Below are 14,972 nucleotides of genomic sequence, written 5' to 3'. Positions count from 1 at the left end.
AAAGTTTGGTGGTTTTCCTTCCTTTTCCTCCCCCAGAGCTGGGGGCGGGGGTGCGTGGGGGGCAGTGCGTGGGGGGCACTATGCAGAGGCGGGGGGGGGGGGGCACATCTTTGTCCTCCTCGTGGCATAAACAGGGTCAGGAATCAGACTGTAAATCCTCTAAGTTGCAAGGATGCCTGCAAGCCTATCTCACTACCCCCTTCTTCCTGGAGCACTTGAACTCTCAGAACGGCCTTCAGTTCCTCCCAAAGCAGAGTAGAGCTGAACACATAAATAAACACTTGAATGCATGAATTATTTTACTGAAAGCATTTGCTGCCTTCCCTCTTTCTTCAAAACTCTTTTTCCTGTCCTTCTAAACTTCGGGGCCCTCAGGCTACAGCAGGGGAGACCCTGCAGGGGGCAGGGAGTGGGGAGAGAGTGGGAAGACCAAGGAGAAAGATGGTGAGCACCGGAGGAAAAGCAGGGAGGAGAGGGGCTGGGGGGATGCGGGGGGGTGGGGAGGAGGGGTGGGGTGTGCCTGGAGGCCCTGGGTCCAGAGGGAAGAGGCAGGGAAGCAGAGGAGAGGCACCACCCCCCCTGGTCTGGGTGGGGGTGACGCTGGGAGCGGACGGAACCTCCAGAGCACTGGCAGGGCCCCACCGGTGCCCCCCGCCCCCCACCTGGCCACAGTCCCCCAGGGCACAGCGCCTGCAGGCTGAGGAGACCCACTTTAAGGAATCTGCAGCCTCCGCCCCTCTTCAAAACCGCATCTCCACCCTCCGCCTGCCCCAGGTCCTGGTACCCCGGACACGCCTCCGCATGCCTGGCACCAGCCTCCCCTCCTACGTGACCAGCACAGACCCTGGACTGCTTGGCGGATGTTGAGATAAGGCCAAGGAGGGAAAGCCGCCAAAGCCCGGAAGTTACACAGCCCGTTTCCCCTGGCAACCCCGCCACAGTGGCCCAAACAGAGCAGGGGGGTGGGCAGGGACAACTCTCATCCAAGGCCTTGGGCCAGGGCCCTCCCAGACCTCAGTTTTCTGGTTGGAGAAGCTTCTCTCTGCATCTCCTAGGACAGGGCTGCCTAAGAATTATGGAGGAAGCCAGCTTAACGTGCAGATTCAAGAGCACCCCCAGGAGCGCCACCATGGATTCCCAGGGGGTCTAACAGGACCAACTGAATCTGCATTTGTAACCAGCCCCCCCGCCCCAGGGTGCCTGCCCCATTGGCAGTGTGAGACCCGATGTCCCTTGGAGGATAGGATATGTCTGAGCGGGTTGGGACTCCTTGTGGCAGGGCTGGGGGAGAGACAGGAGGGGGCCCAGGGCAGCCCAGCCACCCTGTGTCTGCCGGAGCCCACAGCCAGCCCCAGCCCCAAGGATGCTTCACTTTGGATATTTTCGATGTCCAGGCAGTGACCAGGAGTCCAGAGATCTGGATTCTAGAACATGCAGAACCAGTGCAAAACCATGAACTCCCACTGAGCTAGCTTCTGGGCCAGGTACTGCCACGCCAGAGGAGGATACACAAGGGTGTCAAGGATGCGGGGACCTTGAGCAAGCTACTTACAGTGTCTAGGTGTGTTTTTCTCTTTTCTCCAAAGGCTGTACAAATACTAAAGCCATCCCAAGAGGTGACAACTAATAGATCTGGAACTAATAGATCTGGGAGTGCCTCGGAGGCGCACCTCTCTGTCTGCCCCGGTGGTTTTGCAATAGATTTGTTGCCAGAGGTAAAAGCTGGACAGTCAGGAGCCCCCAGAAAGTCAGAGAACCTTGAGGATGGGAGCCCTGAGCTGCAAGACCCAGGGGCTGGGCCTCGGGGTCCCTCCATCAGCCTTTTCCTGAAGCTTCCAGATCTTCAGTGGCCTTGGAGGGGTGGCAGCTGTGCAGCTGAACTTCCTGCACCTCTTCTGAGGCCTGACCTCTCGCTTCCTCACTGCAGCCCTGGCCTCCACCCACAGAGAAACCGCAGTCCATGCTGGCTGCCAGGCCGAGCCCCTCCCCAGGTCAGCCAGCTCATAGGGGAGCCCAGAGAAGGGCAAGCAGTGAGCTTGGGCTGCTTCGATCACCAGCTCAAATCCCAGTTCAGCCAGCTGGGTTCTGAAGTTACTTTGGCTCTGAGCCTCAGTTTCACGACCTGTAACATGGGAGAGAAGAGAAGAAGAATCTGTGTCACTGTCGAGCCCCCCAGCCCCACCACGGTCCTGAATTTCTGGTCCCGGGGACGCGGCACCCCTCACCTGGTGGCAGAAACCCTCTTCTTCGCTATCCGCAAAGCACGAGCCAACCTGGAAATCCATCCGCTCCTTCTCGTGCCTGCTGAGCCCCCCTGGCCCGGGCCGCTGTCGCTCCAGCCTGAACCCGTGCAGCAGCCTCCTAAAGTGGGTCTGCCTCCAGGTCTCCCCAGCCCCAGGCCTTTCTCTGCCCTACAGTCGAAGAAAGCCTTCTAAATAAGACACAACTCTCAGCTCTTCAGCCTCCTGCTTCAGTCTCCTCAGTGGTGCCCCAGGCCCTGAGGAAATATCCAGAATCTTCCATTTGACTTTGAAGCTCCTTGGAAGAGCTGTCCTGACTTCCCTTCTCAAGTGCATTCTCAGCCCTGAGCTGGCCCTCACAGTGGGGTTCCGCACATTCCCACTCCAGGCCGAGCCCACGCTGCACCCCTGACCCCCCTACCCTCTCCTCACCACCATGGGCCACGCCTTCATGCTTCTGATTGTCCCTAAACCCCCAGCTCAGACTTCAGCATCTTCCAGAGAGCCTCACTGATTGCCTCCCTTCAAGGCTGGGCTGAGTGCCCTCCTGTGGGGTCCCCCTTCGCACCCACACTCCCCTTACTGCCCCCATATCACACTATAACAAGCTCTTTGCTTCTCTGGCTCCTCCCAAGAGGGCAGAGACTCTACTTGCCTTGCTGATGATATATCCCCCAGGTCCAGCACATACGTTACCCTAAATGGGTGCTCAAGAAATATTTGTTGAGGGGCATGTGGGTGGCTCAGTGGATTAAGTGCAGGACTTCAGCTGGGGTCGTGATCTCAGGGTCCTTGGACTGAGTCCCTCCCACTCGGCAGGGAACCTGGCTGTCCCTCTGCTGCTACCCCTCCTCACGCATGCTCGCTCTCAAATAAATTTTTAAAATCTTAAAAAAAAAAAATGGAAATATTAGTTGAAATAACTGAAGAACAAATACGAACGACAGATAAAAAGCTCATAGCACAGCAACTAGCATGATGCCACACAGTCGCCACCATGATGGCCCAGTCCACACGGAGCCATACTTTCTTGCTTCTCTAATGGAAACACGATTCAAAACTCAGGTTCTCCGGCGGGGGGGGGGATGGGAGGCAGCCCCAGTGTCTGAGTCATTTTTGCTCTCCTCCCCCTCATACCCCATGATGTTGAGCTGTCCCTACCCAGACCCTGGTTCTCACCCCAGCCCAGGCCTCTACACCAACCCCACTCCAGGATGGAGGGAGTGGCCCTCACCCACACTGACAGCTGACCTCTGACCACAGAGCCAGTGACTGGTCCTTTCCATGGAAGAGCCCTTGAGCCCCTAACCAGCAGTCCCGCTCCCCTGAACAGATGAGGGGAGCAGTTTCCTGGGACAGGCAGCCTCAGCTCACCTTGACAGTACCATCAGCCTCTGCAGCACAAATGACCCAGGGCTAGCGAGGGATCCTCCCAAAGATCCCTGTTTGCACTTCTCTGATGGCACAGAGCTCTGGCTTCCTGAATGATCCTGTCTCGGCTCCTATCTGTGCTTTATCTCCCCTGAAGGACTATGTGCTCGTTGGGCAAACAGATCATGATGTTCATATGCCCCATAAGGCCTGACATGGAGAACCCTAATAATTGCTGAATGAACAAACACATGGATTTTAAAAATGGGGTATGTATATGCCTCTCCAAGCAGAACTGCCCATTTTCCATCTAAAATGGGATCTGTCCTATTATTGAAAACTTTCCTCTTAATCCTTAAGAGATGCCAGAGGCTAATAACCTTCAGAGTCAAGAGGATCATTTTTCCTTGTCTAACCTAAATTTCTCTAGACACAACTTCAGTGCATTTTCTTTTAATCCACCGCTATAGCCACTGGGACTGAAACTCATTTCTTTGCAAGCAGACAGTTACTAACTTACTCTTTAGGCTTCTCCTCGACAAATTTAATCCCAGACCCTTTACAGTTCCCTCCCGAGGGCTCTATTGTCCAGCCTTTTTCCTGTTCGGCTGCTCCTTGGGCATTTTGCCAAGCTCTCAAAGGCCTCCCCCAGCCATAAAGGCAGGAATGGGACATATTGTTCTCCACGGAGCCATGTGCAAACTCACAGATGCTTACGTTCTGCCTACACACACAGGACGCACACCTCTCTGAGCCCATAATCCCTGATCCTTGGCAAACACGCTCACAGGCGGCCTCCACGCGTGGTCGCAGGCTCCTCTGGTCGCACCTGCTCCCGTGACCCCCGGCCCTGCGGATTCTCACACACCTGGACACAGATGCATAGGAGGAGACCACACAGACCTATGCTTTTTCCCCCAAGGGTGAGCCAAGCTAGGCTGAGCACCAGGAGCCCTTTTCCTCTTCCTCCTCCTCCCCCCCTGCCTCTTCCTGCCTTCCTTCTCCAAGTCTTCCCTTTGGGTCACGAGGAGCCAAGCCTACTTTCTCTTCACCTCTGCAGTGATTTTCACTTCAAGGCTGAAGGCAAGGAGTAAATGAACCTAGGAGGGCTCCTACCTCCTCCTGCCTCCTCAAACCCTCAAGGTGCCTTCTATTTGCCGAGAACATACACCCGGGGCTCTCCAGCCCCTCCTCAGGTCCACTCCTGGCTGTCCAGAGCCCTGTATTCTCAGGTTTTCATCTGCTGAAAATGAACAATGGGAGAGCACTGGAAGCTGACAGATGAGCTGGTTCCATCTCAGACCCAATGACAGGCTGGCTTGCTGAAACCCTGGTCTGGCAGCACCGGGTCACTGGGCCAGGAGATTCAGGAACGCAAGAATAAGGTGATATGCATTCATTTGTTCCACAAATATTTATCCAGCACCTACAACATGCCAGGCACTTCTCCACATCAACAAAACCAACACAAACCTGCCCTTAAAGAGTGTACATTCTGTGGGTGGAGACAGAAAACAAATAAGTAAAATACACTGTGTGTCAAGTGGTGATAGGAGAAAGCAGGGTGCAGGCCGAGGGTGGAATGTGCAATTTTTAGTAGGCTGGCCAGGGGAGGCCTTACTCAGGAGGTGACATTTGAACAAAGATGGTAGGACAGAGCCGTGGGGAGACCTGGAGGGGACGAGGGTCCTGGCGGCTGTAACAAACGTGTGGGTGCGAGGACCATTGAGAGCCAGGTGCTACACAGAGGAGCTCTGGCCCCCCCCACCCTAGGGACCCCAAAGGGGGTAAGGCCAGGAGGGATGAAAGAGGCCAGATGAGGCATGAAGCCGTGGCCCCACATGGAACAAAATGCTAAACAAAGCAAATTTTGAGGTGTCTATGCAGACCATTTCCAAAAGGAAGGGGCTGAAGTTGCAAGTGAGGTGGATTGAGGGGAGCCATGGAGATTGCTCACAGGACCTGTGGGTGGTAGTGATCGTAGCCAGAAGAAGGCGTGCCCCCTAACCAAGCAGGGCTCCATCGAGTGGGTGTTTGCCTTGAAGAGTGAGTTACTCCTGGGGCAGGGACACGGCTGCCGGAGGCACCTCTGAGCAGGAGGCTGGTCACCTCCGAGCTGGTTCGGGGCAGCACTGCCACCAGGCATCACATCTCTCCCGGCAAGCAAGACGTCCGCGCAAACCCCACTGTCCCCGCTCGCCCGATCCTGGGGCACGTGCTGTTGTGCCAGGGCCCAAGCCGGGCTTTCTGCACAGGTTCTGGCAAAATCCTCACAGCAACAGAGGAAGGAGCCAGTATCTTCACTGTTCGGATGAGAGGCGCCTGCCACCCCCACTTCCCTGGCCCCTCGGTTCCCCGTGGCCCTGCTGCTTGCTGAGCCTGGAGCCGCTCCTTGCCCCGGGCTCAAACCCACGCCCCTCCCAGAGTCTTTCCGGGGCCGCGGGACACCGAGCCCCACTGTGTGTGTGGGAACAAAACGGGGGTGGTAACACAGTAACAGCCGCCTCGTGGACTACGGTGGGAACCTGGGGGAAGTCGTGGGTCGCAGTGCGGGCTCTGGAAGGAGAGGAGTGTCCCAGGAAAGTCAGGAGGCACGCGGCCAGCATCCAGCATCCAGCATCCGTAGCTATAAATAGTTAAGTCAGGGAAGGGTGCAAATGACTTGGTTTTCTAGTAACAATTAGTGAGTTCAATGTTTTCCCTGCGATGACATCACAGTCTCTCTGGCATCCCACAAGCCTGCGGAGAACCAGAGATAAAGGGGCAGGACGACAGCTAATCCCCTGGGAATTTGCATACAGGCTGCAGCCCTATCTTATCTGTGCCTCAGCCCAAGGGAGTGTAGCACGCAAGCAAATTCCAGCTCCTGTAGTGTTGTCAGGATCCTTCAGGACGGGGCTGAGCCTCCCAGCTGACCCCTCAGGTCCGGTCTGGGCAGGGGGCCTAGCACACAGTAGGTGCCTCTTGGCAAGGGGAGCCACGGTGGCGGAGCGGCGGCGGGGCAGTGGGAGAAGAGAGAATGAAAGCTGAGTAGTACCCATCGTAACTGTCACCCTCAGGCACAATTCTGAGGAAACATGCCCTGAAGCAGAAAGGGGGTAGGGGATCCTGGTGTAGGGGGCTGGCCTGAGGTCTGTGCACATCTTCCTGGCAAGTCCCAGGTCCCATGGGGAGGCCATGGGGTAAAGGTGACACCCAGGAACTAGAAACTAAGGGTGGTCAGGGCCAGCTCCAGACAACCGGACCCCAAAATTGATTATCTTGGTACAAGGCCACCCATCCACCCACCCAGAAGGGAAGTTGTCTCCTCTGCTCTCCAGGCACCGAGTTCCCAAGTGCGTGGGATCAATCACCAGGGCATCCTCCCTCCGGCACCAGCTCTCACTCCCTGCTCACTGCAGCCCGTCAGCTCCTCCGCACCACTGCAACCCCTGGCCCTGGCCCCCAAGCTGGCCTGGCCAACTGCAACAGAGGCCACCTTGCCCCAAGCCTGCCTGGGGGGCCTGGCACCCAGAGACTTGCCAGGACTCAGGGCAGTGCCAATTGTCGGCTCCACCCTCCTGCAGCGGCTAAGAAGCTGTAGTGGCTGGAAGAGCAGCCCAGTTCCTAGGCCAGTGTGGACACTCCCCACACGCCCTCCTGCCCCAAGGGCAGCTGTGCCCAACCCCAATCCACCCTCCTCGAAATCCACAGAGAAGAGGACAGGGAAGGAAACTGGAGGATGGGGTGAGGACTACAGCCTTTCATCTCAGCCCTCTCACCTCTCCCTGCACCAGGCACCGAACTGGCCCCACATGCCTCCCTTCCCGCTGGAGGGCTCATGCCCCAGACACAGCCAGAGACCACCCAAAAAAAGACAGAGACATTTATTTCAATCAGCAGACTCAGGTTTTTCAAGCCCCGGCCCATGGCGGGCAGCCCTCCCCCCATCCCCTCCCGCCCACCCCTTAGCCACAGCAAGGGGGATGAAAAATGGGAAACCAAGAGGGCCCCTGCCAGGGGCCGACTGCCCGGCTGTGTGGTGAGCGCGGCACAGCTGTGGCTGGGGTGGCCACCGCCACAGGCCTCTCCCTATAAATTAAGTCCCTGCAGCCACAGCTAGGGGCGAGGCATCCTCATGGAGGGAAGGCCAGGAGGCAGCGTCCCCGAGCCCCGGCCAAGCAACGGATCGAGGGCAGGGCTCAGGGCAAAAAGGAGCCAAAGGGAAAGAGGAGAGGTATAGGGGTGGGGGGTGGCGAGGCCCCCAGATTTTGGTCCCAGGAGAAGAGAGGCCACTTGGTCCAGTTTTGGTGGGTTTAAGGAAGGGGATGTATTAGTAAGCACAGGGGAGAGCCCGCCAGGGGGCACCCCCGGGGAGGCCAGGCCCCCACCCGGCCGAGGGGAGTCTGAGGGCCCCGGGAGCTCTCAGGGAATGTCACTGCTAAAAAATATATATATATATTAACCATTCACGAGAGGGCGGGAACGGGGCCGGAAGATCAGAGGATCTGGCGTGGCATCCCGTAGCCGGTCATGCCGGCCTGGGAGGCCCCGCGGTTGGTGCCCATCTGCAACCCGATGACGTTCTTGCCCTCCTGCAGCTGGTTGTCCGAGAAGTTCCGAGGGTTCTCCTTGGACTTCCTGCATGGAAAGGGAGCGGGGTCAGGACAAGGTCGGAGGCTGCCCCTGGGTCCCCTGGACTGGGCAGGGGGCACTCAGGTGTCTGTGTCAGCTTGGTCCGTGAGAGCCTGGAGCTCTCTGAAGCCACCTCCTCGTGTCTCCTTGCCATCCCAGGAGGGTTGTAAGGACTTGGGGAGAGATGAGGGACGTGAAAGCACTTCGTGCAGGACCTTTTGCTAGGGACAGGGACTGGCCCGGGCCGCCTGGTGATACTCACTTGGGAAACCAGTTGGGATCCCCAGAGAAAAGCCCATCATCCCGGGCTACGGCCAATCCACCCAGGTTCATCAGCGTCCGCTGCACACAGGCCATGTTCTTTCCTGGGAAGGGGGAGGGCGTGTCGGCCTCAGCGGCCCTGGGGTCCTGGTGCCAGGGTTCCTCCCCTCCCAGTGACATCAGCAAGCCTGGCTTCCTAATTCCCTTCATCCCCAAACCCTGCTCCATCCCGACCCCCCACATGGCCCATTCCTCCATCTCACACACACACACACACACACACACACACACACACACCTTTGTCCCCAGGGTGCCAGAAACCCACCCCGTCCCCCTGGTCACGACAGCCCGGCCCACCTTCCCAGAGGTCCACAGTCTGGAAGATGTCAGTGGTGTTGATGCCGTAGCGCTCGGCTGCCTGCAGGAACTGAGAGATCTGCTCCATCTGCTTGAAGGCCATAGTGGAGGCCTGGATCTTCTTCACGGGTGCCTGTCCCTCGGGGTACAGCCCGTTGATGAGCTCACACAGCACCTGGGTGAGGACAGCAGGCGTGCAGAGGTGAAGCCACGAGGGTCTCCGAGGCTCCTGTCCCACCTGAAGGCAGCTCCTCCACCACCCTGAGGGAGCCCTAGCTCCTTCCTGCCTGAGCCCAGAGGGACAACTCTGCTGCTCCAGCATCGTTGTCTAGAGCACAGCCTCCCGTGGATGCCCCAGGGGCCCCTGTTTCACTCTGTGGGAGATGGGTACGCAGGAGGCAGTGTGCCCTCAGTTCTGCAAATGGGACAAGCCCAGACCCCCGCCCAGGCTGAGCTCTGTTCCTGGCACTTCCGGTCAGAAGGGCTCAGCTCTCACCGTGCCATCCTTAAGCCAGTTCTGGAAGTTCTCGCGTCCAGGCTGGGGCCGGCCCACGTCCTTGCGGCACTGGGTGGTGATCCACTGGATCAGGATCTGCTCCAGGTCCGCATCATACTGTTTCTCAATCTTCTGCTGTACCTCTCGGCTCAGGCCGTAGGCAGGTCCCCTGTTGGCCATTCCAAAGGGCAGTGGTGGCTGTGGGGGCAGCTGGGGAGAGGGCACAGCAGTCAGTACTCCGCAGCCAGCAGGGTAGGCCCCAGGGGAGAGAAGCACCGTCAAATAAGGAAACTTGCACCTTGACCCCGGGGCCCTGGGGCAAAGGGCCCCCCTGCAGGCCACCTCTGGGTGCCCCCGCCCCTACGACAAGCAGGGGCTGTTTACCACGTTGAGTCCTGCCATTTGACTTCATTTAACAGCCCTACTACTAGAATGAAGTAGAAAACCCATTGGAACAGAATACGGGGTAGAAAAACCCAGTCTGGGGGTTCAGCCCCCCATTCGGGGCAGTCAGCTTTAGCAAAGGCACACTGGCCATTCCAACCCCAGCCCTGGGAAGGAGGATTTGGGGGCAGGAGGAAGACGCGGAATGGCTTAGGGAAACCTCTTCCAGGAGCTAGGGAACTGGACCAGCCACCCTCACTCAGCCTCTGGGTTTAACTGAGCAACACCCACTAGTTGTGCTACAGACTACGGAAGGGACTGTGGGAGTCCTTGGTCCCAGAATGCCAACAGACACACAAAGTGAGCACCCGGGAAAGCGGAAGGCTTGCAGGTGACAGAGTACTGTCCAAGTCTGCAATCAGCCCCTATGTCACAGAAATGTAGAGAAGCCTGGGGGCAGAAGCAGCCTGGGAGGCTTCCTGGAAGAGTAGGTCTGACTAGGTCCTTAAAAGATTTCAGCACACAAAAGGAACTTCCCATGAGAAACCAGGCAGTCAAAACCAATTCTACTTTCCCTTCTAGAAGCCATGGTAAGCAGAACAACGGCCGCCCAAAGGTGTCCATCCTGACCCCCAGGGCCCGTGAAAGGAGATCACGGGGCCTCTGCAGAACTGAAGGGTCTTGACAGAGGGGGAGCAGGAGGGGTCATCCAGGCGGCGGCATCCTCACAGCAAGGGACTCTACACCCGGAGGGAGGGGGGAGAGAGGCGGGCAAGTGAGAGCAGCAGGAAGAAGCAGAGTCAGGGGAGGGCGATGCAGCTGCCTTCCAAGGCTGGAAAAGACAAGGAAAGGGCTTCTCCCCCAAGCCCCCCAAGAAGGCAGGCAGCCCTGCTGACACTTTGATTTGAGCCAATGAGACCTCGGTCGGGGTCTCTAGAACCGCACCACGCGACATGTGTATTGCTTTACATGACTGAATTTGTAGGGATCTGTTACAGTGAGAATAGGGAACCAACCCCCGTGCCACAGGTGGTATTTTGGGGGAAAGCCTATGGAGAGGAGAGAGACCCGGGGAAACACACAGGAGAGTTTAAGTTCCTTTGACAACGCATGTTTGGAAGAACCAGGTGGTTTCCAGACCGCTGGCCCCACCCTCTGTCTCACTGCCCCGTCCCACACCCCAGAGACCCTGTAGAGCAAGTCCCAGGAATGCTACCCAGGCTGAGGAGAACCAGGACCCCACTTCCTACCCCATCCCCGCTGCTGCCCCTACAGGGGATCCCCCAGCACAGGCACCTGTGTGCAAGGACAGGAAAGGGACACTCTCCTGCTCTCCACATCTGGCTCCGAGCCAGGTCAGATTCAAGGGATGAGGTCACTCTGGCTGCCTCTCTCCCACACACCCCAGGTTAAACAATCCTGCCACCCCCTCCATGGGCCCCGGGGCTCAGCGCCACCCCAAACCCCCTCCTGCTCCCGCCTCTGGGCCTCATCTCAGGCTACCCCCTCCCCCACACCCCAAAAGGGCTCTTCTCTCTACTCCTCTACCCCAGCTTATCCAGCAGCACATTTCCGGCACAGATCCTCCCCCTAAATCAGTTATTTTTATACCTCATTAAGAGCAACCCACCCTCGCTTCCCCGGCCTGAAGGCTGGCCCAGATAAATGTCGGTCTGGGCCCTGACCCACACCACAGGCACCCACTCTCTCAGCAGGGGGAGGGCAAGCACAGGGTGGCTGAGGCCTCGGGGCAAGGGGACGAGGTTCTGTGCTCCCAGGCCAGCCCCGCAGCTCGGCCACCACTCAGCCACCACTGGCTCTACTTCATTCAGCCCGGGGGTCCGTGACACACAGGAGCATGGCTGGGAGGCCTGGGGCGGGGGCAGGGGGGAGGCCAGGGCTGTGGCCACCAGGAAGCCCCCTTTCCCCAGCCCAACGTCCAGAACTGTCTTCTGGGAGCAGCTTCACTGTGGTCCCCTGGGCCTCGGGGCTGTGTCCCCTAGGAGCCAAGTGGCCTGAAGCCAAGGGATCATGATGGCCGGGGAGAAAAAGGGCAGGAGAATCATTAACCCAGCCACCAGGGTTGGCTGGGGCGAGCAGGCCTGAAGCCCTACCCTTCTAGGGTCCCCCTTGCAGGAGCTGAACAGACTTGGCCTCCCAGACCCACCTCTGGGCTCAGGGGGGATGCTGAGGGCCCCTCCCCCACTCTGGAGCCTGGACCCAGCTGGCAGTGTCACAGCCTCCAGCCGCGGCTACTCGGCTCCACTCTGGGGCCACTGCCCTAGAGCCCCAGGAGTCCGAGCTGTGGGGCGGAGTCTGGAAACGGGCGGCAGCCTGTCCGCAGCTGATTCTCCTCCCCAGCTGCAAGCTGAGCGGCCCCAGCTGGTGCTGGAGCCGGGGTGGCCCACCCTAGTGACACGGGGTGGGGGGGAGGGACCCTCCGCAGCCCTCCCTCAAAGGAAGGGAAGACAGCCAGGTGCCTACCGGGGTGGGGTGCAGCCTGGGAGAGGCCCAGGGCTGGGGATCCGAAAAGAAGCCAACAGCTGAACCACTTGGGGGGTGGGCCGGCCCTAACCTAAACCAGAGCTGCCTGCAGCTGTGGGAACAGCCCTCAGCCTCACCCACGAAGTTACAATGGCCCCGGAAGGGGGGCGGCCCCACCCAGACCCTGGGCAGGAGCTCACCTCGCCCCACCCCACGCAGATGCCAAGGGATAGGGTCCCGGGGGCGGGGTGTCTCACTGGAAAGATAGAGACGCTCCATTCATTGTGCCCACGGGTCGCAGGGGGGCTGGGGCGCCCGGAGCGAGCGGGGACCTGGCAGAGGCCGGGCGTGGACCCCTGTGACCCCGCGGGCAGCCCCTCAGCGGCAAGTCCGCGGGCAGAAGAGAAAGCTGAGGCTGCACAAACAGGAAGCCGCAGGGCTTGCGGGGGGAGGGGGAGGGGGAAGGGGAGGGGGAGGTGGGGCCGTTGCCATGGCTTCTGTGTACCAAACACGGGAACCCCGCGGGGTGGGGGCACCGGGCAGCCGCACGCACCGGCGCGGGCCGGGGAGGCTCCCCACGGCAGGGCGCGGGTGCAGGCAGGTGCGAGGGCCCGGGCGGCGGCGGGGGGGGCGCGCTCGGGGCCGAGCTCGGGGCCAGCCCGGTGGCCCTGGGCTCCCTCGCAGCCGCGGTCCCCCCGCGCGGGGCTCCGCAGCCAGACCTCGGGGAGCCTCGCCCAGCCCCCCCCCCCCCCGCGCGCTCCCCGCTGCTCCCGGGCTGGGCTCCCGGGGCCCCGAGCACTTGGGGCCCGCAGGTCCGGCCCCGCCGCCCCGCCCCGCCACACCCTGGGCCGTTACAGCCCGATGAGTCACCGCCGCCCGCCGCCCGCCGCCGGTGACGCAGTGGTCTGGGCACCCCGCCCGGGCCCCCCCACCCCCGGCCTTCCCAGCAGCGGGGGGCGCGGGGTGGCGGGAAGCGGCGGGGCAGCAGCGCCCCCAGGCCCCGGGGCCCGAGGCCGGCCCCGTCCGACTCCGCAGCAGCCCCGCGGGCACCGAGAGGACGCAGACGGCGGCCCCGCACGTGCCCCGGGAGCCGCGCAGGAGGGGCGCGGGGAAGCTCCGGGGCGCCCCGTCCGCGCCCCGCGACCTCGCCTGACCTCCGCGCCCAGCGGGGCCGCGCCGGGGCTCGGGGGACCCGACCCGACCCGACGGCCCCGGGCGTGCAGAGCGCCCCCGCCCCGCCGCCCCCCTGCTCACCGTCGGGCCGGCGCGCACTCCGGGCGGGGGCTGCGGGCCGAGTGGCGCGCCCGGCGCGGGCCGGGGGTTTTCAGCGGGTTCCCGCCTCGGACGGGGCGGACCCGGGGCGGGGCGAGCGTCCAGAGGCTTAAAGGCGCCGCGGCGGAGGGCGGAGGGCGGAGGGCGGAGGGCAGAGCCTCGGGCCCAGGAGCGGGGGCGGCGCGAACTCCGCGCGCCTCCGCCATGGTCTCCACCCGCGGGAGCCTCGGCCTGCACCCCGAGCTCTTAGGCTCGTGCCTCGGTGGGAAGCTGCTGGCCTGGAAAGGTTTAGCTCAAGACTGTGGCCGTTGTTACGCGATGGAAAAAGCGTGGTTAGGTAAACGGAGGCACACAGAGGATCCCTCCCTCCCCCCAGGTGCCAGGGTGTGACAGCACGGGGGCTGCAGGCCAGGACGGCACTTGGTGTGCTCCTGCTCTCCACCTACTTCAGGCCCGGGCAGGAACCAAGAGTGAGGTCATCCTTTGCCCGAGCCCCGGGGGTGTGATGGGCCTTGGGACCCAGGGTTCAGATCTTTCACTCCCGACTGTTGGTCTCCTCCTGACCCGGCATCCCTCCTTAATCCCTGCAGCGATCCGAAGAGGAGGCCGCAGCGGGAGGAGGCTGGCGGTTGTGTCGTGTCGGAGGGGTGTGGGGGAGCAGGGTAGGAGCTGAAGGAGGACCCGGCCTCAGGCTTCTGCTGAGCCGTCCCCCTGGGGAGCGGTTCCTCCTGTTCCTTAGAAGCTACCCCTTAGCCCAGTTTCCAAGGGCCTCAACCACTGCCTCCTTCCTCTTTGCCATCCCCTCTTCCCCAAACCTGCCCTACCAGCACCACCGAGGGATTCCCTGGGAGACCAAGCGCGCTCGGGGCTCCATGCCTGCCGGCTGGGATGCTTCCCTTCCCTTGACCAGCTACTGACCTGCTCCACTCCATACCCGCTGGGTGACCTTTGGACAAATTCCTAAGTCCCTAAGGCCTCTGTGCTTCAGTTCCACGGTCTATAAAATGCAGCCAGTAACTCTACTTGTATCAGAGTTGTGGAAAACAAGAGGATAGGTGTGAAAAGCTTAAAGCAGGGCCTGGCACGTGGGCTCCTACCATTACTCCCGCTGCAGGAGCCCCCCCCCCCCCCACCATGCGGCACCCTCCGCACAAGCTGTGAGCGCTCCCTGCTGACTCCTTCCTTGGTGCAGCCGCACACGGCGTTAGGCCTTATCACGGAGCTTACGGCCTCCCGCTGGAATGGATTCTCTGCCTGCTTGGCCAGCCTGGAGGAACTCGCCAAGGGCAAAGGCTTCATTCACTTCGCCAGTTTTGTTTTCTCAGTATCTGACTCGAAGGCTGGTCTCTCTCGTAGCTGCCCTCAGTAGGCACTCAAGTGCATTTTGAAAGGATGCTGCATGCACCTGTGTTCCTAAAAAGGAAGAGTCTCCTCCTTTTCAAGGCTTGAGAATTCCCCACCTCCCTCTCAGACTCAAGGGCAGAAAACAAACG

At 60.6% G+C, this 14,972-nt stretch overlaps 1 protein-coding gene across 2 annotated transcripts; it reads right to left on the bottom strand.

The window, feature by feature from the left end:
• Window positions 1–7,462: 7,462 nt before the first annotated feature.
• Window positions 7,463–13,607, bottom strand: TAGLN2 (transgelin 2). 2 transcript variants are annotated; one of them, XM_072759720.1, is made up of 5 exons: window positions 13,462–13,607; window positions 9,340–9,549; window positions 8,844–9,018; window positions 8,488–8,590; window positions 7,463–8,231 (listed from the first exon to the last, which is right to left on the bottom strand). In XM_072759720.1, exons 2-5 carry the CDS (start codon window positions 9,517–9,519, stop codon window positions 8,090–8,092), a joined length of 600 nt encoding a protein of 199 aa, XP_072615821.1. In that variant the 5' UTR covers window positions 9,520–9,549; window positions 13,462–13,607; the 3' UTR covers window positions 7,463–8,089. The 2 variants fall into 2 exon arrangements, with proteins under 2 accessions (XP_072615821.1, XP_025842118.1); XM_025986333.2 differs by lacking the exon at window positions 13,462–13,607 and adding an exon at window positions 12,408–12,635.
• Between the last annotated feature and the right edge of the window lie 1,365 nt (window positions 13,608–14,972).

Source organism: Vulpes vulpes, chromosome 5, assembly GCF_048418805.1.
Source record: "Vulpes vulpes isolate BD-2025 chromosome 5, VulVul3, whole genome shotgun sequence".
NCBI classification, from domain to species: Eukaryota; Metazoa; Chordata; class Mammalia; order Carnivora; family Canidae; genus Vulpes; species Vulpes vulpes.
The sequence above is the reverse complement of the archived record's forward strand: the minus strand, read 5'-3'. Positions and strand labels throughout refer to the sequence as shown.

Coding starts and splice junctions, on each gene's coding strand:
- TAGLN2 (XM_072759720.1), bottom strand. CDS start 9,519: ATGGCCAACAGGGGACCTGCCTACGGCCTGAGCCGAGAGGTACAGCAG. Junction 8,591..8,843: donor GACTGTGGACCTCTGGGAAG/GTGGGCCGGGCT, acceptor CCCCCTTCCCAG/GAAAGAACATGGCCTGTGTG. Junction 8,232..8,487: donor GATCCCAACTGGTTTCCCAA/GTGAGTATCACC, acceptor CTTTCCATGCAG/GAAGTCCAAGGAGAACCCTC.